Source organism: Ovis aries, chromosome 24 (assembly GCF_016772045.2).
Source record: "Ovis aries strain OAR_USU_Benz2616 breed Rambouillet chromosome 24, ARS-UI_Ramb_v3.0, whole genome shotgun sequence".
Taxonomy (NCBI): Eukaryota; Metazoa; Chordata; class Mammalia; order Artiodactyla; family Bovidae; genus Ovis; species Ovis aries.
This window is the reverse complement of record NC_056077.1, coordinates 4,112,802-4,136,177: the sequence shown is the minus strand read 5'-3', so window position 1 is coordinate 4,136,177 and position 23,376 is coordinate 4,112,802. Positions and strand designations below refer to the sequence as shown.

At 54.7% G+C, this 23,376-nt stretch overlaps 1 protein-coding gene across 5 annotated transcripts in view; it reads left to right on the top strand.

The window, feature by feature from the left end:
* Positions 1–2,766: 2,766 nt before the first annotated feature.
* CORO7 (coronin 7) overlaps positions 2,767–23,376 on the top strand; it is a 61,054-nt gene continuing 40,444 nt past the window's right edge. For all 5 annotated transcript variants that reach the window (XM_042240441.1, XM_042240442.2, XM_042240444.2 and 2 more), the window contains exons 1-7: positions 2,767–2,932; positions 5,269–5,365; positions 6,184–6,258; positions 9,831–9,901; positions 10,281–10,464; positions 13,328–13,404; positions 21,657–21,707. In XM_042240441.1, coding sequence (XP_042096375.1) covers positions 2,873–2,932; positions 5,269–5,365; positions 6,184–6,258; positions 9,831–9,901; positions 10,281–10,464; positions 13,328–13,404; positions 21,657–21,707 — 615 coding nt within the window. In that variant the 5' untranslated portion in view covers positions 2,767–2,872. The remainder of the gene's footprint in view (positions 2,933–5,268; positions 5,366–6,183; positions 6,259–9,830; positions 9,902–10,280; positions 10,465–13,327; positions 13,405–21,656; positions 21,708–23,376) is intronic.

Genomic DNA, 23,376 nt, shown 5'->3' with positions numbered 1-23,376 from the left:
ACTGCAGCTGGCCTCATATCTCCCTCTCTTGCAAAAATTCTACTTTACAGAAACCACTGACCTTGCTGAAGATTAAGGGAACACCATGTCAGATACTTCTTTTCTTTAGCATCATAGTATAAAATAAAGATGCATCCTAAGGCTCTTTAATGCTTGTTTGTGTGTGTGTGTGTGTGTGTGTGTGTGTTTGGTTTCTTTTTGCTTGTCCCTTTTCTTTCTGCTAATGTCTCTTCCTGTGGTTACATGAAGCACTTCTGATTTCTCCAGAATGAAGACTTCACTACAACTGGACTCCCAAATTCTTGTTCATTATTAATTACCCTTGGAAATAGGACCTGTGAAATCGACATCATCTTGCCATGCACCTAGCTAACCAGACATCCTCCCTTTGTTGAAATTTGATCCACGTTTTGATAGACTGCCTTTGACGGTGGAGAGGTGTTTTCCAGTGTCCTTATAAGCAAACAGAGAGGTTGGGATTCTAGGATTGCAGAGACAAAGCTAGTAATTCTAGCCCTGGGGGGCTAGAAAGAATCGTGCAGGCTATCAGTTGAGTTTTGCAATCCATGAAAAAATTTATTCTGCTCAAGTCTGCAGCAGTCTTCCAGGTCTGAACTCTCTACTAGAATCACTCTCTCCAGCCAGAATGGACCTGGCTACATGTGGGATGGTCACTCTCTGGGCCTTGATGATATCCCTCTGGCCCTTCCCTCTCCCCTGCTATGGCACTCAAGTTGGTCACTATGGCAACCGAAAAGTTGACATTCTTCTAGTTTTCTTCCACCAGCCCCTAGTTTGTAGCAAGAGTCTCATGACCCAGCACAGCCAGAGTCAGAACTTTAACCCCCAGAGGTAACAAATGGACGTGTTTAGTCGCTCCGCTTTGTCTGACTCTTTGCCACCCCATGGACTGCAGCACGCTAAGTTTCCCTGTCCTTCACTATCTCCCAGAGTTGCTAAAACTCATATCCATTGAGTCGGTGATGCCATCCAACCATCTCATCCTCTATTGCCCTCTCTCCTCCTGTCCTCAATCCTCCCAGCATCAGGGTCTTTTCCAATGAGTCAGCTCTTTGCATCAGGTGGCCAGAGTATTGGAGTGTCAGCTTCAGCATCAGTCCTTCCAATGAATATTCAGGATTGATTTCCTTTAGGATTGACTGGTTAGATCTCCTTGCTGTCCAATGGGCTCTCAAGAGTCTTCCCTAGCACCACAGCTTGAAAGCATCAAATGGACATTCCATGGGCTACAGATATGGGGACCTTAAACCAAAGGAAATAAGCCAGTCACAGAAGGATAAATGGTGTATTAGTCACCTAGATTTGGTATCTAAAGTAGTCAAATTCATAGAAACAGGAAGCAGAATGATAGTTACTAGGGGTTGGGGAGAAGGGGAAATGGAGTGCTGTTGTCTAATGGCTATAGTTCCAGTGTTGCATGGAAAAGTTTAACACTCCTGAATTGTATAGGTAAAAATGTTAAATTTTATTTATTTTTCTTGCCACAATTTTTTATAAAAAGCACAAGCGATGTCTGCAATATTGAAATAACCAACCAACTGAAGACTGCACTAATGGTGCCTTTTGCAAAGCTGCTGGAATTCCAGTGTCTGAAGAGTATGTCATGGGAAAGCTACACTTCAGTGGCTGTCAGCCTGCTCAAAATTTAAAATCCCAGCTCAGTCAACTTAACCTGACAGTCTATGGAGATCAAAGTTCCCTCCTAACTCAGTAATGGCCTCTGAGTGGTCACAGTTTACCTGTGAGAACTGAAAAAAAGAACTTGTATTTTAGGGATCCATGCATGCTAATCGCCAGGCCAAGCTTTCAGAATGACCCTTTAGGCATTCTGCCTCAGTTTAAGCTGTTGTCTGCAGCCGGCTGCGGAAAGCGAGTTTTCACAGCAGCTGGCCGCTGCGGCTGATCATTCGTCTTCCTCAGATCAAAGTCCCCTTTCCAGACTCGCCTGAGCAGGTGTTCTGTCTGGTATCAAGCAGGAAGCCTATTCTGGAATTACAGAGTCAATTTTCAAAGCGAAGAGAAAGGCTTGTGGAATGAATGGCCCCAGGTTTGTTCCGTAACTAAAGAAGTGCTGGTTGTGCAAATTGGCCATTCAAGGGATTCCCCACAGCTCTTATCTACTGCCGTTTCAGCTTATCTGTAATTGATTGATTGCCTACCAGGAGTCTTGGCCCACAGCGCCCAAGGCCTGCGGCCAAGACTTGCCCTTATAAGGGACGCTGAAGGCTCCATTCCCTCCTCCTACGGAGCCCACCTGACCTAAGCAGGGTGGGTGAGAAGCGGAGTCTTTAGGTCCCATCAGCAGGGATTTGCATCAGATACGGGCTCTCCTCTGCTGCCATTCATTATCCCTGTGACTCGGTGCCAGGGGCGCCTGAGAGCGTTCCCTGTCTCCGAAATGGAGCTAGTTCATTTCTGCTTTCCCTCCTCCCGAAGAAGGGCGTGCCCCGAACCCTGGAAAGCCTCCCGGGGCCAAACCCAGCCCACAAAATCGCAGCCATAGTCCAGGGTCCCGCACGCCCAACCCGGCCGGGAGCGGACAGCTAGCCGCACGTGACCTCTCGGTACGCGACTCCAACCCTCCGGCATTGGGGCGTGGCCTCGAGGGGCGGCCGAGTGGCGATTGGCCGGGAGGTGGGGCCTGCGGCGTGCGCGCGGAGGGAGAGGGGGATGGAGGTGTGGCCCGACAGGCCGGAGAGGGCTGCGATTGGCTTGGGGCGCGTAGGGGGCGTGGCCACGGGCGGCAGACCGCGGGTGGGGCCGGAGGCGGCGGGAGTCCCGGCTGCTAGCTGTGCACCTGAGAGCCGACGCCCGGGTCCGCGAAGCTGCACCCGCCGCTGTCCCCGCCGCCATGAACCGCTTCAAGGTATCCAAGTTCCGGCACACGGAGGCTCGGCCGCCCCGCCGCGAGGTAAGCCCGGCTTCCGTCGCCCCTTGCCCGGCGGCCACCCTTCCCCCGCCCCTGGCTCCGCGCGGGGAGCCCCCCGAGCCCGCCCGCCCCGGGGGCGCCCCCTTAAGGCCCGGGTCAGGCGTCCAGGCCGCCCTTTGGCCGCGCGGCGGTCAGAGCCTGGCGCTCCTGAGACACTCTGGGCTCTCGTTGAGCACCAAGGTCCTGCCTCGCAACGGGACCCTCGAGGCGGTGCCGCCCGCCCTGTGGGGCCGAGGCCTGAGGCCTACGAGGCTGCCTGCCTTCCCGGCTTCCGGTCGGCCTCGCCTGGGAGCCACAGCGCCTCCTCCCCGCCTCCTTGATCGCCTCTGCCCGGGGCTGGGGTGCGAGAGAGATGCCCCTCTCTGTCCTGGCCTTGGCGAGTCCGGGTGTGTCACTGGAGAGGGGGAGCTCCTCGACCAGAGACGCGCCCCTCCCTTGGGTTTCCGCCGGCGCTTCCTCTCGCAGCTGGCTTGAGCTCTTCCCCTACTCAGGGTGATGCTGCCAAAGCCTGGGTGGGGCGTGGGAAGCCGAAGCAGGTGGAGGCCAGAGAAAAAGCTCAACCAGGTGGCGGGGGAGTCCCTCGGCCCGCCGGTAAGGCAGGAGGCCTGATGAGGGATGTGCTTCAGAGTCGATGCCAGCTCCGGTCTGCTGTGAAACATGATTTGGAAAGCCTGGGAGGGTCTTCCAATAATGAAGAGGAGAAACTGACCTCTGGTGACCCCATCAGAGGCCATCTCAGGTCAGGGCAACCTGAAGCAGAAGCCTGGTTCTGATTCTCTGGACAGTGTTTCCTGGGCACGTCCCACGTCCAGCTGCTGGAACCACAGTGGTGAACACAACAGCAATTTCCTCCCTCTCTGGTGCTTACAGGCTCAGGAGAGAGACAGACAGCAAGCATGCAGGCAGGCAAGAGCCATGCAAATTTTAATAAGTGCCCTGGGGAACACACACAGTGGCGCTGGGATTAAGATGGAGATGGACCTAGAGGTGGAATTAACCTCAGTAGGGTAGTCCAGAACGTCAGCTGGGAGGAGGTGACATTTAAGCTAAGGCAGGAAGGGTGAGAAGCAGCTGGGCATGCGGGAAGAGTGGGGTGAGGAGGAGCCAGGTGGAGCAAGGAAAGTGGGGCAGGGTGGTTGGAGGGCAGTGAGAGGGAAGCATGATGTCAGATTAGTCCAGAGTGGACCTGCAGAGCCCGAGATCCCCAGGAAGAAGCTGGGTTTTCTTCTGAGTGCAGCAGGGAGCCATTGAAGGGGTGGTCACTGATAGGTTCTCACATTTGCATTTAAGACGGTCACTCAGTGTAGTCAGTACACTTGGAGAGTGTCCTGACCTGAGATGGCCTAGAGTGGACTTGAGGGGCTCAAGTGGACTTGTTCCTGGTGGACTTCAGTCCAGCAAGGCAAGCAGACAGGTGTGGAACTAGAGATAGCAGAGAGAGCTTAACACAGTTTACATGTTAGGGAGATGGGAGGACAGGTGGTCTGTTCTCTTTGTCAAAACTATTGTATTTCCTATCATTGTATTTGTACAGTAAACACGAGTTCAGAGGGAAGAATAATACTGGATGATAACATTTTACCCCAGCAGGTGAACACTGAAATAGAAACTAGGGTGGTGGAGGTGGTTTCCGGGATACTGTCAGCGGGTGGGCTGGGACATGTGGGTGCCTGATGATCATCAGGGGTGCTGTGAGGTGCTAATACAAGAAATATTGGGACCTCACCGAGCTGAGTCTTAGAAAAAGAGTTGCTCTGCTCTTCTGCTGGGGTTGTTAACATTAATGTTTATTCATGGGGGTGCATTGTTTACCTGACTGTAGGACTTCGTGGAAAGGCCTTGACTGTGCCCTTTCTGAGCGTGTGTATTTTCTCTCTCTGGGGCTTGGAGGAGACTCGTACTTGGTGGAGGCCTTCAGTAATGCAGTTGAGGAAGTTGAGTCCATCTATCTTAGATGCTCACTTCTCCTTTCTCTGCTTCTCTCTCCCTTTTAACAGAGTCAGTCCGCACCCCCAGCCAATACACACACTGTCCAATTAGCCCCTTGACTTCGTTCAGCCTGAACTTCTTCTGACATTTTCCTGCCCCTTATTAGAGAACTTATTTAATACTCAAAATTGACCCCCTTATGACAGATTGTTGTTTCAAGGACATTTTTTGTATTTTCTAAGGGACTGTGTGTGGGGACAGGGTTTGATCCAGAGGCCTGCATCTCTAATGGTGCAGCTTTAAGGTAGAGTCTCCCTCCAGTATGCCCTACTCCCTGCTTTAGGCAAAGCCCTAGCCAACCCTTTTTTGTTGTTTTTCTCTATTTTCAGGCCTGGATCAGTGACATTCGAGCAGGCACTGCCCCTTCATGTGGGAACCACATCAAAGCCAGCTGCAGCTTAATTGCATTCAACTCTGACCGTCCAGGTAGGGAGGTGAACATAGATGTGGAGAGTAAGATGTAGTCACCCTACCAAGGGCAGAAGGACAGGCTCGTTGTAGGCCAGCGGCTTGGAGGGACCTCTCGGGGTTCAGAAGTCAGCACCATGAAGGGCCTTAGACGCCTGCAAAGCGGTCAATGTGCAGTAAGCAGATGGACTTCAATTTGGGCATTTGACCGCACACATTGTATAAACGTGTCGGCTGTGGTCTTCAAGAGCTTGGCCTGGGGTGGGCGTGGGGGGCTGTTGCTTTTGTTTCCAACAGTCCCCATATGCAACCCACTCCTCACGCGGGGGCAGCTGGGGTCAATAGGGCGGTAAAAGCTCCCTGTGTTAGTTGCGCCTCTGAAGGTTGCTAGTGATGACTCAGACCTCAAATTGACATAAGCAAGAAACAGATAAAACAGATACCATTTGGTTTGTATAACTAACTTCCAGGGGGTTCAGGCAAAGCTGTATCTCACTGTATCCTGTTCCTCAGCTCTGCTGCCCTCGGGTGACAGCTTCTTTCTCAAGTAGAACTGGGAAGGTGGCAGCTGGTGGCCCCAAGCCAACTACCAGGGCCAAACAGCGCCATCAAGAGACAACTGTGTCTTTGCATAGTCGATGTCGTGGAAGTCTTGTGTGGGGCAGGAACCAAGCCTGGGCCAACCACTCCGTCCAAAAGGATGTGGTCTTACTGTTTTTGGAGGTTCTGGGAAGGTTAGGGTTAGGCCAAGCTTTTGGGTCTCATGTCCTTTGGGAGCCCTGGACAGTAGATCCCCTGTTAGGCCTGAAGTCAGAGCCCCTGTTTTTGTTTAACAGGTGTACTGGGCATTGTACCTCTGGAAAGCCAGGGAGAGGACAAGAGACAGGTGACCCACCTGGGCTGCCATTCAGGTGAGTAGAGACTGGACCCAGGAAGCCTGGAACTCACCCCTCCTGCCCTGGGGCAAGGGATTCCTACTCACCTGGTCCTGCACCCCTGTGGTTGGCTGGGCCCTTCCTGTCACCCTCACTGTGGGAAAGCTGTTGCTGGTTGAGAACTCCAGCCTGGGCAGAGAGGAGGGAAGCTGGTGCTCCAGGTGATCAGGCTGGAAGGAGGCAGATTTGCACCATCCTGTGCTCCAGGCTGATGATGGCTCCCTGTCACCGTGGAAGACTCAAGCCCATGTGGTTCTTAGCCCTCTGTGCTTGTTTGGAGCCCAGCAGATCACCTCTCACAGCAGGCATCCTCCCAGTCAGGCAGGCTGCTGAGGGCCCTCCAAGGAGGGGGCGGGTTGGGCTGCAGAGCCAGAGATGGGCCCTCACAAAGAGAGCTTTTGTCCACCCCTGCAGCTGCTTCTGGGGGCGCCCAGCAGTCCACCTGGCAGCCTGCCCACATCGAGGGAACAGTTTGGTCTTCTCAGGCTGCAGCAGCGCCTCTTCTTTCCTCGTCCAGCTGCAGTGGCCACGGGCCCAGACCCTCTGGCCTGTGTTCCTGGCTGCCTGTTGGGTGGCTTGGGGTGAGAGAAGGGCGCTGATCCTCCATCCCCAGTCTGGGTGTGCAGCTCAGTGTCTCAGTCCTGATGCAGAGGGTGGCAGTTAATAAGATGACGGTAGTGAAGAATGATGGAGCTTTCCGTGGACGCTCAGCACTGTCTTCGTTTTCTTACCCCATCCTTGTTTAAAACTTAAAACAACTTTGTCAAGGTATTGTTTACATACTTATAAACATTGCTTGTTTTATTTGAAGCATTTGATGACTTTTGTTAAAGTTACGGGGTCGGGTATCCCACCATTGAGTTAGAGCATTTCCTTTATCCTGGAAAGACCCCCCTCATGTCCCTTGGCAGTTAATGTGTTTGCCTCAGGCGCTGAAGCCTCAGGCATTCATGGACCTTTCTGCCTCTGCAGCAGGGGCTGCGAGCTACTGTGTGGCCAGAACTGGCCCGCTGCCTGTCTTTGTAAATAGTTTTATTGGAACGCGGCCACACCTCTTCATTGACTTATGGTCTGTGGCTGCTTTTCCCAACAACTGCAGAGTTAAGGAGACGGGTACCGTATGTCCCTCGAAGCCTGAAATGTTTTCTGTCCCGGCCTTCACGGAAAACGTTGGTTGATTTCTGCTCTGTAGACTGGCCTTCTCTGGACGTTTCACATAAATGGATTCACGTTATATGTAGCCTTTCAAATCTGGTCTGTTTCATTCGGCATAATATCTTTGCGATCCATCTAATGTAGCCCATAGACAAATTCTGCTTTTTCATCCTTTTTCATACCTTTCTGAAGTAGGTTTCTGTTTTTATTTTTTATCTGACTGCACCATACAGCTTGCAGAATCTTAGTTCCCCGACCAGGGATTGAACGTAGAACCATGACAGTGAAAACACCAGGTCCTAACCACTGGACCACCAGGGAATTCTCAAGAAGTAGGTTTTTAAATAACCGATTTTTCAGCTAAGAAAACCAAGGCTCAAAGGGATTATTAGGAGCTTAGCGATGCTGGCATTGCTGCTGGCAGAGCCAGAGTCGGAACCCAGGTATTTTAGGCACAGTGCTGTTGGCTTTGTGATTCTTCTTCATAGGGAAGCAGCCCCAGGTTGGAGCTGTATGTAGGGTGGTGAGGGCCCTGTTACTGGAAGCTGGACTGGGCTTCGTTGGTAGATCGTAGCCTCTCTGTGGCTCCAGCTTTTCAGCACCTCTCCCCAAGGGAGCAGCCTTGCCTGGAAACTGCTCCTGGGGGCGCTTCACTCCAGCTCCTCAGACTCTACCCTCGGGGCGCCAGGCACGGCTCTCCACTTTGGGTGCTGGTGGAGGGTTGGGGGAGACTGCAATGATGGGGGTTTTGGCTGCTGCTCTGACTTTGGGGTGCCTTGCCTTCTGGAACACTTTCTGCCTCTCAGCTCTTGGGTGGCGCTTTGGTCTGGGGAACAGAATGCTGGGCAGCATCTGGAGACCATCTCTGCAGGACTGGGCTGGGGGACAGTGGCCGGCAGCATGCTCTGATGTGGGAAAGGCCGCGAGCTGTTGTGCTGAGGTTGTAGGTTCTGAAGCTGAGCTGACTGCCTGACCTTCAGCCTGTCCCCTTCTTAGCTGTGCAGCTCTGGGCAAGTTACTTAACCTCTCTGTCCTCGTGTTCTCATCCTCCACTTGGGAATGAGGCCACAGTGCCATTCTAAGGGTCGTTGTGAGGATCTGGTGAGATGAACCCTCAGGCCACGGTCCTACAGCTGGGCACCCAGATCGGCCGCTGCTCATTCCCTTGGGGAGGCCAGAATCTACACCCAGCCTGGGCCCTGCCCTATCCTGTCAGGAGCCCGCAGGGTTGGGTGGCAGGGATTCTGTGATCAGGAGTCCAGATTGGGGTTTTCCCAGGAGTGCCTGTCCCTGTCCGCCCCTTCTCTTCCTTGTCTTCAGGGTCCGCTGGCCTGGTTCGACAGTGTATCTGCTTGGTGCTCCTTGCCTTGGTGACTTGGGCCTGGCTCACAGATGTCCTGCTCACATCTGAACCAGCTCTACCCCACTGAAGCCCCCAGTCTCACTTTCCTTCTGGGCTCTGGCTCACTCCATGTGCCCCAGTCCCCCTCCTGGTCCCCCCAGAGCTCAGCAGTTCAGGTTTTTCAGTTGCAAGGATCTGAGACCAACTCCAGCTTTCATAAGCCACAGAGGGATTTATTGGGAGACTCTTGTGGAGCTTCTAGAACTGAAGGAGCAACTGGACACACAGGCCTTTGGAGGTCCTGCTCAGAGCTGACCGCTGCCTCCTGGCTGGCTGCTCTCCACCCAGGGCAGTCCCTAAGGTGCCTGTCACTCAGCCTCCTGTTCCGGTCTTATTCCCTTCAGAGAGAAGCCGGCACCTGGGCTTGGGGCGGGTGAGCTCCTGCAGGTGGGCCAGCCCTGGCTTGTCAAGGGGCAGAGAACTCTTAGGTCGGCAGTGCCAGCCCAGCCCCCTCCTGCCCAGTGCCCTGACCCGTGCCACCCTCAGTGTTCTCCAAGGCCTGCTTTGCCCCCTCCAGGAAGCCCCCCTCCATGCTCAGCCCTCCTCTTGCTGCATCTGCAGAGAAGTGCGTGTCCCTATGGTGGTGGGGAGGGTCCATGAGCGCTGAGTAGCCCGTCGTCTGTCCTGTTTGTGATTCCCATGGGAGCTGGCACTTGTTTCTGTTCACCCGAACTAGGCTCTGGATTTTGGGCGAATGCAGGTGCCTGGTGACATGGCGAGCTTCCCACCCATCCTGCCAGTCTCCTGCTGCTGGGCCCTTGGCCACCAGGGGCCACAGGGGTCTGGGCCTGTGTCTGGCAGGTGGGGACTGTGGTGTTGGCCCACTGTCTCTAGAGTGCGCTCCCCTTGAGGATTTCCAGCCTGCCGTCGTGTGGGCAGAGGGTTCAGCCCGGAGGCCCTGGGCTGTGATTCTGGCCTTGGGAGAAGGCACAGTGGATTGGAACAGGACATTCATCCTTGTCTGGCCATGTCAGCTGTTTCTCTCCCACAGACCTGGTCACAGACTTGGACTTTTCCCCCTTCGATGACTTCCTCCTGGCCACGGCCTCAGCCGACAGGACGGTGAGTGGAGCGGCTGGAAGACCTGTTTGAGGCCTCATGAGGCCCAGGGCCCTGCTGGTTCCTAGTCCAGCCCCTCTTGCTAAGTCCCACCCCACCACATCAACTCTCATGCGCCCCTGGGAACTTGCTCTGAGCCACGGCCGTGACCTGTGCCCTGCTGCACGGCTCCTGCAGACAGCAGGGCCCGGGTGGGGTGGTAGGAGTCTTGGAGGGGACAGAGCAGAGCGCCTGGCTCCCCCACTCCCACGTCTTCCCCTCGGCCCCCCAGCCCGTCCCTCCCTTCCCCTGGGGTGGGGGCACCTGGAACAAGGCTGGATGGAGGCAGCGAGACCCCCCGCCCCCACCAGCCCTGGGCTTAGAGACTCACTCTTCTCTGCAGGTGAAAGTGTGGCGACTGCCGGCATCTGGCCAGGCTCTGCCCTCGGGGCCCGGGCTGTTGCTGGGCCCCGAGGACGCCCAGGTGGAGGTGCTGCAGTTCCACCCCACTGCCGACGGCATCCTGCTGAGCGCGGTGGGCAGGGCCGCCAAGGTCTGGGATGCCACCAAGCAGCAGCCCCTCACAGGTAGGGCCACCGCGACGGCCCCTCCGTGGGCAGCCCCGTCTGGCAGCACTTTCTGTCTGTTTGCAATTCCGGTAGTGTGAGTTTCAAGACACGTGTCAGGTTTCACATGTGTGTGATGTATATATGTATATGTAGTTACGTGTGTGTGTGTCTGTGTATTTGTTTGCCTGTGTGTGTATATATAATATATAATTTTACAAGACTTGTTAACAAGCACCCTGACCCTCCCCACTTTCCACAGCCGTCTGTTTTCATCTCATTTGGCTGTTTTTTCTGCTTTCTTCTTCATATGTCTAAATAACTTCCTTATACTGTTATTTCTTGACTTGTGTGTCATTTCAGTTTTGAAAGCAGACTGCTAATTTCTCCTCTAGGAGATGAGAATTTTGCTGTCTTCGCCACTTCCCCCGTCCCTGCACAGTACTGCTGCTTCATTTCCCCCGGTGTGTGTCCTGGTCCATCGGACTGCTCCGACAGAATCCCACAGACTGGGATCATAACTGGGTTGTAAACGTTTACTTCTCAGTTTGGGAGTCTGGAGGTCTGAGATCCAGGCACGGGAGAGGGCCTGGTTCGCAGGTGGCTGTCTCTTCACACGGAGGCAGGGGTGAGGGAGCTCTTGGGGTTTTCTCTCAAAAGAGCACCGAGCCCTTTCATGAGTGTAACCTTATCGCCTCCCAGTGGCCCCGCTTCCAGATTCCATCCCAGTGGGAGTTAGGTTTCAACCTGTGTATCTGGGGGCACACCAACATTCAGACCACGAATAGGCAGTGGCAGCTGTGGGTCAGAATCTTTAGTGTTTGTGTGGTTTTGACCCATCAACAGGGACCCACCAAGGAGCCTAGGCATTTTCTGAGACAGAGTGGCCAAATCCTTTCTGCAGAGTCCTCCTGGACAAGTTCATCCCCTTTTTAGGGGAAAGACGTGAAGCTCAGAGAACTGAAGGACTGACTTGCCCTGCAGGGCTGTGCAGACTGTCCAGGGTTGTGAAGGGTCACCATGGTGGTGTCCCCACCTCTGGGGGAGGGACAAAGGGCCAACAGCATAACGGGTGTCTGAGGGACCCGCCTTCTGACAGTATCAGTTCCTGAGAAGTCACTCAGCGTTCACCATGGAGCCGTCTTGTGCCCCAAGGGACCTGAAATTCAAGGTGCTCCTCACCCCCAGTGTGCTCCTGGTGCAGTTGAGAGCAGCCCGACCTTGCAGTGGAGGTGAAGGCCACCAGGCAGTGTGTCATCAGGGAGTCACCGCAGCTGTAACTTCCGTCTCAGGCCCTTCTTGTCTGCCCAGCACTGTGCTGAGGGCTTCACACGGGGCTGTTGCCGTTCCCGTATAGTAGCTGAGGTTAAATAACGTGACTGAGGCCACAGCGCAAGCGGGTGACAGGGCTGGGATTAACTTGAGGGAGGTAGACCTTGGCATGGTAGTTACCTTGGGCTGCAGAAAGAATTACCCCCAAACCCAGAGGCTTAAGAGAACTGAAAACATTTATCAGCGCCAGGGATTTGGGAGCAGCTTAGCTGGGTGGCTCTGGCTCAGGGTTTCTCATGAGGTTAAGGGTCCCACTGTCAGCGGGGGCTGCTGTCACCTGAAGGCTGGACTGGGCTAGGAGGATCTGCTTTTTAGATGGTTCACTCTCACGGTGCAGGCTGTGGGTAAGAGGCCTCAGTTCTCCCCTGTTGGCCTCCCCGTGGGCTGCTTGATCACCCTCACCACATGGCAGCTGCTTCTCCAGGGGACAGTCCCGGAGAAGCAGCAAGGAGGAAGCTGCTTATGCTGCAGCTTTGGGAGATGCATGCCCTCTGCGAAAAGCCAGTCACCAAGTCCTGCTCACACTCAAGAGGAAAGGGCTTGGGCTGCACATTTTGTTCATGTACATTTTACGTTTGTTTGGCTGCACCAGGTCTTAGCTGTGGCATGTGGGATCTAGTTCCTTGGCCAGGGATCAAACCCAGGCCCCCTGCAATAAGAGCGCCCAGTCTTAGCCACTGGACCACCAGGGAAATCGCTGGGCTGCACATTTTGAAAGGAGGAGGTGTTAGTTTCCTAGGGTTGCCGCAAGTTGAGGAGTGTAACGTAACATTTATTATCTCGCAACTCTGGAGACCAGAGTCTGGAATCAGAGTGTTGGTAAGGCTGATTCCTTCTGAGGCTGCACAGGAGACTCTGGACCAGGCTCCCTGCCCAGTGCTCCTGTGGTTCCCGTGCTCCATGGCCTGTTGATGGCTGTCTTCCCTCTCTTCACAGCGTCTTCTCTCTGTGCATGTTTGTCTCGGTCTGATTTCACAAGGGCACCATTCGTACTGGATCAGAGTCTATCCTAGCATTATCAACTTAACTTGATGATCTGCAAAGACCCTATTTCCAAATAAAGTCACATTCACTGGTGCTGAGGATTGGGACTTTGACATCTTTTGAGGGGAGACACAATTCAGCCAGTAACTGGAGGGATGTCAAAGAATTTGTGGACACATTTTAAAATTGTCATGCTATTCGGGAAGGGAGTGAAGAAGGCCCGAGCAGGTGCCCAGGGCAGGGGTGTGTGTGACACTTCCATGGGCTGTGTGGCCCACTGCAGGGGAATGGGGAGGCATGTTGGTGGCGGGGTGAGCGAGGTGACCCAGGGTCAGGGAGCTGACTGGGGGTGTGGCCTGAGAAGAGTGGGGCTGCATGAAGCCCCACCCCCAACCTGGAGGCCCTGCTGCCCTGGCTTCTGCACAGAAGGCACCCTCCCAGCAGCTGCCCCTTCCCCAGAGTTACCCCCAAGCCAGGCCTGCCTGCACCCGCTTTCCTGAGACCCTCACTGCCTGGGACAGAGTGGGGGGACCCTGGACCCCTCCTGACCTTGGCTGCTTCTCTGCAGAGCTGGCGACCCATGGGGACCTGGTGCAGGGTGCTGCCTGGAGCCGGGATGGAGCCCTGCTGGGCACGACATGCAAGGTAAGGGTGAGTGGTGAGACACGAGAACGTGCCTGCCAGGGCCTGAGGCATGCCCAGCTCTGCCAGGGCCGTCGCGTCACAGGGCCCAGAACCCCAGCAGTACCTGTGAGGCTCCGCGGTACTTGGGGGGCAGCAGAGAACTGAAGCCAGGATGGCTGTTCCTCTTTGCTGTCCTCATTCCTCGGGCTCATACTTTTCTCTCAAAGCCCCCACCCAGTAAGAAAAGCCCTGCACTGGTCCTTGAGGGCTCCCGTCACCACCCTCAGCCAGCCCCTCCTGGCTGCTGGCCACTTTGTTACCGTGGCAGAGAGTTGTGTCAGGCAGCATCCACAGCAGGGCACTGTGCCAGCCCCCCTCCCCCAGGCAGTCAGCAGGCCTCAGGGTCCTTGGTGACGTCAGGTCCTGTGTCCACCATGGCCCGTGCTGGTGGGGGCGGCCAGTGTAGGTCCGAGGATCATAGACAAAAGGATAATTGTGACCCAGGCTGTTTAAAGAGGGGCCAGAGGTGCTTTGAGTGGTTGGAGATGCCAGGGAGGCCTGGCCTCTGACCGGGGCCTGGGAGGGGAGGGCTCCTGGTGCGGGGCCGGGGGAGCGGGCTGTGGCAGAGGGCAGAACCGTGAGCACACCATCACGCTTGTTACTGTAGAAGCAGCTGGAAAGCAGCGGAGTGTTTAAAGCCAGACAGGGTGGGGGTGTGAGGGGAGCGGGTCTGCACCGTGAGGCTCCCTGGCCACAGTGTGGACAGAGCATCTGGCCAGTGTGGTCAGGGGAAGGAAGGAGGGGTGTCCAAAGCAGAGGTGGAGCGACCTTCGGGGGAGGGAAGGAGGAGCCTCCCGGGCAGGGGGCAATGCATACAAGACACAGAGTACCCGAGAGGGCTGGGGGGCGTGTCACGAGGCCGGCTCCTGGGTCGCAGGCTGGAGGAGGGCCTGCCCCCGAGACCGTGGGGTCGGCGGCCCCAGGACGTCCCAGTGATGTCTGCTGAGTCCAGGGACTGGGCTTTGGGCAGCGGTCTGAGCTGAAGGTGGGGGCCTGTGTTCGTGTGGCACCCGCAGGGTCTGAGCTGAAGGTGGGGGCCTGTGTTCGTGTGGCACCCACAGGGTCTGAGCTGAAGGTGGGGGCCTGTGTTCGTGTGGCACCCACAGAGGGACGGGAGCCCCGAGTGGGAGGGAAGGGGTGAGAGGAGGTAGAGGGAGCGGGGAGGGACAGAACCCGTGAGGAGACGGGAGCCCCCGCTGGGGGGAGGGTGCGTCTGGGGAGGAGTCTGCATGGAAGCAGCTGGCAGTGCACGACCTTCAGGAGCCTGTGTGGTGTCTTCTGCCTGAAGCCGCCCATGACGGAAGGAGCCTACACAGGCTCTCCTGGGAAGTGTGGCTCAGGCTTCCCAGGGACAGTGAGGTTGGGGCTACCCTGCTGAGGAGGGGACAGATGTCCCAGGCAGAGGGACTAACACAGTCCTGACAGACACCGAAAGAGACAGGGAGGGAGGAGACATGGAGGCAAGGAGGGAAGGGGATTGTCACAAAGTGTTTCCTTTTGATCACCCAAATACAGTATTTTGCTAAGTCACTTCAGTTGTGTCTCTTTATGACCCCATGGACTGTAGCCCGCCAGGCTCCTCTGTCCGTGGGATTCTCCAGGCAAGAATACTGGAATGGGTTGCCATTCCCTTTTCCAGGGGATCTTCCTGACCCAGGGATCAAACCTGCTTTGGCAGGCAGGTTCTTTACCACTAGTACCACCTGGGAAGCCCAAGTATAGTATGGGGTTGACCAAAACGTGTATCTGGGTTTTTCCATAGGATCTTTTTTTTTTTTTTGCTCCTTAATATTTATTTATTTATCTGGCTGGGCTGGGTCATAGTTGTGGTGTGTGGGATTTTTAGTTGGAGGCTGTGGAATCTAGTTCCCTGACTAGGGACTGAACCCAGGCCCCTGGCACTGGGAGTGTAGTCTTAGCCACTGGACCACCCGGAAAGTCCCTCTGTACATAATATCCACATTACTCTACCCTGCACATTTTTTGTCCCGCGTAATAAACATTTTTTTCTTTTTTTTCTTTCAGTTTATCAAAGATTTAACAAATGTCACAGGAAGCATTTTATCACGTAGATTCGCAGTTTGCTTAGTGGAGGGCCTGCTCTCAGAAGTGTGGATTACTTCCACTTTGTGTCACTGTGTTACAAACTATAACATTTGGATGTATCTCTATAGAGGGTTGTTCTCCTTTGTTCTCTGTAACTTCCTTAGCCTGGAGCAGGGGCAAGACTTTTTCTGTGAAGAGCCTGGTGGTAGAGACTCCAGGTTCTACAGACCAGACTGTCTCCGTCAGCACCGCCTGGTAAAGCGGCAGCCATGGACCGTATGTATATGATGTGAGAGCTGCAGCCTCGTGGCCAGTCCAGCCTGTGGCCTCTGCCCCACGTCCCCTCGGCTTCAGGCCCCCACCCCAACAGCCCCAGGCAGGGTGTCTGGGGAGCAGGTGTCTAGGGGCTGGACATGGGTTATTTCCTGCGGAGCAGCCAGAGGTACCAGCCCTCCCCAGAGCTCACGGCCCAACTGGGCCTGGTGTGAACCAGACCCCAGCGTGGTTGGAGCTCCCAGAGGGGTCACAAATGAGGCTGCAGAGGAATTAATTGGGAGGCAGGCGTGTCTCCCAGGGGTCCTGCCATGTTCAGAGATGGCCAGTGAAGGTGTGCAGCCATGGGGAGGGGAGGGTGGGCTGAGGGCAAGTGAGGATGCGTTTTGAAAGGCAGTAGGCACCCCTAGCATTGGGGGTGACCTGATCAGATGGCGCTCTGGGGGTGGGGTGACAGCGAGGAGCACGGCAGCCTGGGAGGGGGCAGGACAGTGAGGAGTGGCTCCCTGAGGAGGGCCTGCCAGAGCCCAGGAGAACCTAGAGAACCCAGGGAGGGGACGAGAGCCTCCGGTCTGGGGATTGTGTGCGGAGGGCTCGGGGGCTGCATCAGAACCATCCCTGTTGAGACAAGGGGCTCATGCTGTCCCCACGCTGACCGTGTGCATGGGTGTGGGTGGTGGTGCGGGAGGGGTGACTGCTGTGGACCCTCAGCATCCAGGGCTGAAGGCCCTCGCCACCCAGCCTGCGGCCAGGCTGCCCCCGAGGTACTACCCCCAGGGGCTCCCAGACTCCAGACTGGCCTCCTGCTTTGGGGTGGGGGGTGTCCAGCCCCTTCTCCCCAGCAGTCTGAGTTCCATTTACCATCAAAATTGGGCGCGAACTGGGGCAAGTGGAGAGAGAAGATCCATCTAGTCACAGAGCCCCACTTCCCCATCGGGTCCCAAGACGATGACTCAGCTCCATGCCTGCTGGTGTCTTCGTGGGGAGGATTAGTGGGGCCATCCAGCTCTGAGTCTGGTGGAACTCTGGCCCCCTGCACCCGGAGCCCAAAGGTGCAGGGACAAGAAGCAAAGATTTCCCAAGGGCATCGCTGGAGTGGTGCCCGGTGGAGGCGCCCCCCGTTCCCGCCCCCTCAGTTGCTCTGCCTGTGAGGCTGGCCCCTTCCTGCTCGCGTCCCAGCTGCTACCGCTGTGGGAAAGGAAAAGTGGGTGGCCGCTAGGGGGCGCACTGGCCCCACAGATGGCTGGACGCGGCCGGCTAGGTCTGCTTGGCGGGGTGGGCTGCGCTGGTGAGCTCAACGCTGTGCTGGCCGTGCCAGCCCCCAGTGCCCTGTCTGGACCCTGGTCTGTACCTGACACTGGGATTCTATGTTCCGTGGCCCAGCTCCCCAGGTGCCTCTGACCTCTGAGAATTGCTGCCATCACGTCCAGTGCACCCTGGGTTTCCCAGGTCACGGAGCACGTGAGTGGTGGAGCTGGCGTCCTAACCCTGGCCCTTTTGTCTCCATGGTAGGGGGAGTGCCCTTTGCTGCCAGGAGGCCTTCTGCCTTGCCTGTCACCTCGAGATCCAGCGCTGCCCCTGCTTTACCCGCCCTCCTCCTGGCTCCTGCTGCCGTCTCTGTCCTTAGCCTCCACTGGTTCTTTCCTGGCCCCCACTGTCTTTTCTGTGTTTATTGCTGTCTCTGTCTGTGTCTCTGTTTTTCCCCATCCTGTCACTGTTCTTTCTGCCTCGGTCCTGTGTCCCTCACTGGCTGGCCCCATCTGTCTGATCTCTGTCTGTAAGCAAACTCGTCCCGAACCTGAGACTGTGGAGTAGACAGTGCCTCAGGGTTAATCCCTGGACTGTGCCTGGTGCCCACCTGGCACATAGCAAGAGCTCAGTGAACTACGGCCGCAAGGCTGTGCTGGGCGAAACCCGAGAACCCTGGGACCCTGCCAGGTGTCAGGAAGGCCTGGCTTTCGAGGACTCTCCAGGCTGGACTCCTGCCTTGTCCATCTGTGCGCTTGCCCAGTGCCCCCCATTTCTGCCATGCCCTCCCCGCGTGACTTTGTCTTCCCTGCACATCACGTGCCAGCAGACTCCCGTCTCCTCATCTTCAGTCATGCTCTGTGCTCTTCCTCGAATGCCTTTCCCTTTCCAGCCCAAGCTCCGCTTGTCCTTTGGGCTCAAGTCAGGTCTGGTTCCTCCCCAGAGTTACCTGTGACCACCTCTGAGTGGCAGGCACTAGCACTGTCTGCATTGCAGGCACCGGGAGGGGCCAGGCAAGCAGGGCCGGGAGTCATATATCCCCCTCCATCCCCGCTCCATCTTGCATCAGTGAGGTGTACTTGTTAAAGTTAAACCAGTGTTGCTACAGTAACTAAAGCCCGCAGTTTACATTAAGGTTCACTCCACGCACTTCCTGTGGGTTCCTACAAGTGCACGACGTCCTGTGTCCCTCCTTACAGCGTCACACAGGATAGTTCTGCTCCTCTAAGAAAGTGCCCCGTGCTTAACCCGTTCATGCCTGCCTGCCTCTTCCCAGACCCTCAGCAACCACTGATCTTTGTGCTGTCTCCGTAAGAGATTCGACTTCTCCTGGATGTTGAGTGTCACATAGGTGGAATCATGGAATGTGTAGCCTTTCCAGATTGAATTATTTCACTTACCTAGTAATATTCATTTATGTATGGGTCTTCCCTACCTTTTTGCGGACTGATAGCTATTTTTTCAATTTTGGCATAAAAATGCTTATAAAATTTACTACTGTAACCATTCTAAGTGTACAGTTCTCATATTAAGTATTTTACATTGTTCTGAAGTTGAAACTCTGCACCCATTGAACAACTTCTCTTTGCCCCCTTCTCCAGCCCCTCGTAATCATTTTTACTTTCCATACCTAAGAATTTGACTACTTTAAACATCTCGTATAAGTAGAATCATACACTGTTTGTCTTCCTATAACTGACTGACTTTATTTAGCATAATGTTCCTCCGTAGCGTCAGTCGCTCAGTCGTGTCCGACTCTTTGTGACCCCATGGACTATAGACCACCAGGCTCCTCTGTCCATGGAATTCTTCAGGCAAGGATACTGGAGTGGGTTGCCATTTGCTTCTCCAGGGGATCTTCCTGACCCAGGGATTGAACCCAGGTCTCCTGCATTGCAGACAGGTTCTTTACTCTGAGCCACCAGGGAAGCCCATGATGTCCTTAAGCTTCCTCTATATTATAGCATGTGACGTAGTTTCCTTTTTCAGTCTGAATAATGTTTCATTGAATGCGTTTTGTTTGTCCATTCATCGGTCAGTGGACCCGTGGATTGCCTCTGGATCTTGGATTTTGTGAATAATGCTGCTATGAACATGGGTGTGCAAATATTTCTTTGTGACCCTGTTCCCAGTTCTTTTGGGTTTATACACAGAAGTGGAATTGCTGGATCATATGGTAATTCTATTTTTAATTTTTTGAGGAACTGCTTGACTGTTTTCCATATCATCTGTACTGTTTTATATTCCCACAAACAGCGCATAAGGGTTCCAACTTTCCACATCCTCACCAACACTTGTTATATTCTGGTTTTTTTTTTTTAATTAATTAATTCATTTATTTTTGGTCACACCCAATGGCATGTGGAACTTCCCCAAATGGGAGTCAAACCCATGCTCCCTGCATCAGAAGGGTAGAGCCTTAAACTCCCAACCACAAGGGAAGTCCTCTTCCGGGTTTTTTTGACAGCAACCATTCCGTTGATGTGAGATGCAAAATCTTAACCATGATTTTGATTTGTGTTTCTCTGGGAATTAATCATGTTCAACATCTCTTCACATGCTTGTTGGCCATTTGTGTATGTTTGGAGAAGTGTCTATTGAAGTCCTGTGCCCATTTTCAATTGGGTTATTTGTGTGTTTTTTTGTAGTGTGAGTTCTTTCTATTGTCAAACGCAAGGTCACCGAGGTTTTCTCATATGCTGTCTTCTAGAGGTTTTATTGGAGAAAGCAATGGCACCCCACTCCAGTACTCTTGCCTGGGAAGTCCCATGGACAGAGGAGCCTGGTGGGCTGTAGTCTATGGGGTCGCGAAGAGTCGGACGCGACTGAGCGACTTCACTTTCACTTTTCACTTTCATGCATTGGAGAAGGAAATGGCAACCCACTCCAGTGTTCTTGCCTGGAGAATCCCAGGGATGGGGGAGCCTGGTGGGCTGCCATCTGTGGGGTCACACAGAGTCAGACACGACTGAAGCGACTTAGCAGCAGAGGTTTTATAATAAAGGTTTGCATTTTAATGTTTAAGTGTATGTTCCACTCTTAGTTGATTTTTGTGAAAGACGTAAAGTCCACGCCCAGATGGATTTCTTTGCATGTGGATGCCCAGTTGCTCCAGTGCCATTTGTTGCAAAGACTGTCTTTGCTCCTGTGTTGGAGACCAGCTGGCTGTAGCTAAGGGGGTCTGTCTCCGTGCTGTGTTCCATTCCATTGGTCTGTTTGTCTGTCTTGTGTGGACCCACACTGCCCTGATTCCCAGAGCTTTAGGATATACTCCAGACCAGCAGTCCACCACCTTTGTTCTCCTCCTTTCCTGCTGTGTCGACCATTCTGAGTCTCTTGCCTGTCCACATAAAGTTCAGAATCAGTGGGTTGATATTCACAAAGTAACGTGTCGGGATTTTCATTGGGATCATATTGAATCTGTATGTCAAGTTGGGAAGAACTGATATCTTGACAATACTGAGTGTTCCTAACTGAACATGGATTAGCTCTCCATTTAAGTCTGTGATTTCTTTCATCAGAGTTTGGTAGTGTTCCTTGTGTCCATCTTATATATATTTTGTTAGATGTATAGCTAAATATTTCTGGGGTGCTTTTTTGGGGGGTGCTGATATAAGCAATATTGTTTTACATTTCGAATTCCAGTTGTTCATTGCTGGTTGATTGTTTTTTGAAATAAGAAAATATGAACCGTGCTGACTGAAACAAAGGGGAGCCATGCTAAGATGTAAAAAGAAAAAGCTGACCACCTCTCACCTGCCTCAGCCCTGGTTCCCAGTGTTAACACACGTCCCGTACCTGTCAAGACCGTTCTCCTTACTCAGCACTCTTGCAAAACATACAGGAATGTGGTCAGACAAATGGAGGTTTTGTTTATTTTTAACCACAGTAGAATCACACCACCACGAATTACTGGGCATCTTCCCTTCTGCATTTAACAGTTCATCACGGCCAAACGTGTAAATAGTCGGTGGATATAGATTCTGTCCCCCTCCCCCAGTTCTTTATGCACGTGTGTTTGTGTACACGTTCACACACTCACACACGCAGAGCGATTATTCCACAGAAATAAAGCTGTTTAAAGCATGGGCATTTTGTTTTATTTTATTTTTTCTTTTCCTATCTGTTCCCATCCCCACCTTTGGGTATTCTGAACCAGTAACTGCATGCTGAGTGATAGATGGATGTGTAAGCATGCCATCCTGGTTAGACGCCAGGTTCAGTGTAGAAATGATGTTGTCCTGTGAGCCCCTCTAGCCTGGACAGGCCCAGACACGTGTGGCAGCTGGGAACCTCGAGTTTGGTTCTGTGCTTTGGTTTCTGTGTCTGACGGGGGCGTGGGATAGCACAGTTTCGCAAGGTGGTTAGAAAGATGGGGCGAGATCATACGCATAGTAGGTGCTCAGGAAATGTGAACTCTTGTCACTGAGTTCTCTGTTGTGGGCACCTGGGGCTGGCAAGGGGGCCTGCCCCTTGCTGTGAGGAGGAGGAACCTGGGCTGGAGAGGGCTTGTCTGGTGGGTGATGCTTGCCCTGCGTACTGCGGGGCAGGACCATCAGAGCCTGGGGTTGGGGGAGGCCGGCCTACCGGCCCCCAGAGACCCTCCCTGCCCTAATTGTGCTGTTTTCTCTTCTTGACTTTTCCAGGACAAGCAGCTGCGGATCTTCGACCCCAGAGCAAAGCCTGAGGCTGCCCAGGTGAGTCGTGTGGGCAGCAGGGCTGGGATGAGGCTGCAGCAGGCGTGGGCAGGGCAGCCGGCCTCTGGCACACAGGTTCTTCCATGCCCGTGCCCTGGCTCAGGCCCAGCGGGCACATGAGGGTCACCTGGGTGGTGGTTCCTGCTGTTCAGGCTGTTTCTGGGAAGCGTGTTGCGCCTTGGGAAGGTCCAGCTTTGACCACAGGGTGGGGCGCAGCCAGGCTGCCCACAGGCCTTCAGTGGAGCCATCCTGTGGCTTCAGAAAGCTAATTTGAGATGCCAAGTTCCTCTTCTTTGAGACCTTCATCCCCTCCCAGCTTTCCTGGTACTGTCAGCGGAGGTTGGCCACAGAGGAGCAAAGAGACCCAGCCCCTGCCTTCTGCACCCCTCCAGGTCCTGGGCCCTGAGCGTGTTTGGTCCAGTCTCCCAGCCAGCACTGGGGGACCTGCCTGACCCATGGGCCCTGGGCCCTGAGCGTGTCTGGTCCGTGTCTGGCTGTGCACAGGTGTGTGTGGCCCCTCAAGTTCCGAGAGAGAGGCCAGGCCTTGGGTTCATGCTGCAGGCACTGAGCCACTGGAGACTCGTTCAGTCGTTCAAGGGCAGCCCGCTGCCAGGCACAGAATGTTCCACAGTGAGCAACACGGGGCAGTTGCTGGGGGTTTCTCTTGTGGGAGCGCTTTGACACTTCCCCGGGGAGCTGGCTCGGGGCAGAGGCTGGGGTGATGCTGCAGACAGCCTGGGGCAGGACAGGTTGGCCCAGGAGCCCAAGCGAGGGGCCTGTCACCTGTGTCGTGGGAGCTGTCGGGGTTATAAGGCAGCAGTGAGGTGGATGGGTTTACATTTTTCAAAGTTTTTCTAGAAGCTGAGGCGCTGTCTTTCCCAAGGAAGGTGCAGTGCAGTTCAGGGTCCTGGCACCAGCTGGTGGGAAGAGCTCCCCAGCGAGGCCCCAGGCCCAGCACAGATGCCTCAGCTCCGTATCTAGGGCCTGTTCCCCGCCTGAGGTCAAGGCTGAACTACCAGTCTAACTCCAAGCAGCAGAAGCCAGGGGGCTGTATTCCCCCTGAGACATACACACACAACACACAGAGACACACACACATCCACCAGCCTAAACCCAAGCAGCAGTAGCCAGGGGGTGACATTCCCCCGACCCGGTACGTACACACCCACACACAACACACGCACACAGAGACACACACACATCCACCAGCCTAAACCCAAGCAGCAGTAGCCAGGGGGTGACATTCCCCCGACCTAGTATGAACACACACACACAGAGTCCCCCAAGGCGCGCACACACACACACCTTCGCACAGCTAGCTGCAGCTCTTTGTCTAGGACAGGGCAGTCAGCTCCACCTCCAACTGGCCAACCACCTAAAGGAGGCCCCGTCCTGGCAGGTGAGCCAGGCCCAGCAGAAGTGGCTTTGGCCCCACCCTGGCCGTGCTTCCACCCACAAGGCTGGCCCCGGTCCTCCGGTCCTTCGGCCCCATCACCCTGTGACCAGTGGGCCAGCCGTTTGAGGCTCAGGGCAGCCTGAACAGCCGGCCTTCCTGCAGCTTTCTGCGGAACGCCTCCAGTGTTTGCCCAGAGAGAAGGACCAGGCTCAGCTCGAGGAGAGAGACGGGGGCGCTGTCCGCTCAGCTTTCTCTGGTCGGTCGCCCTCTCCT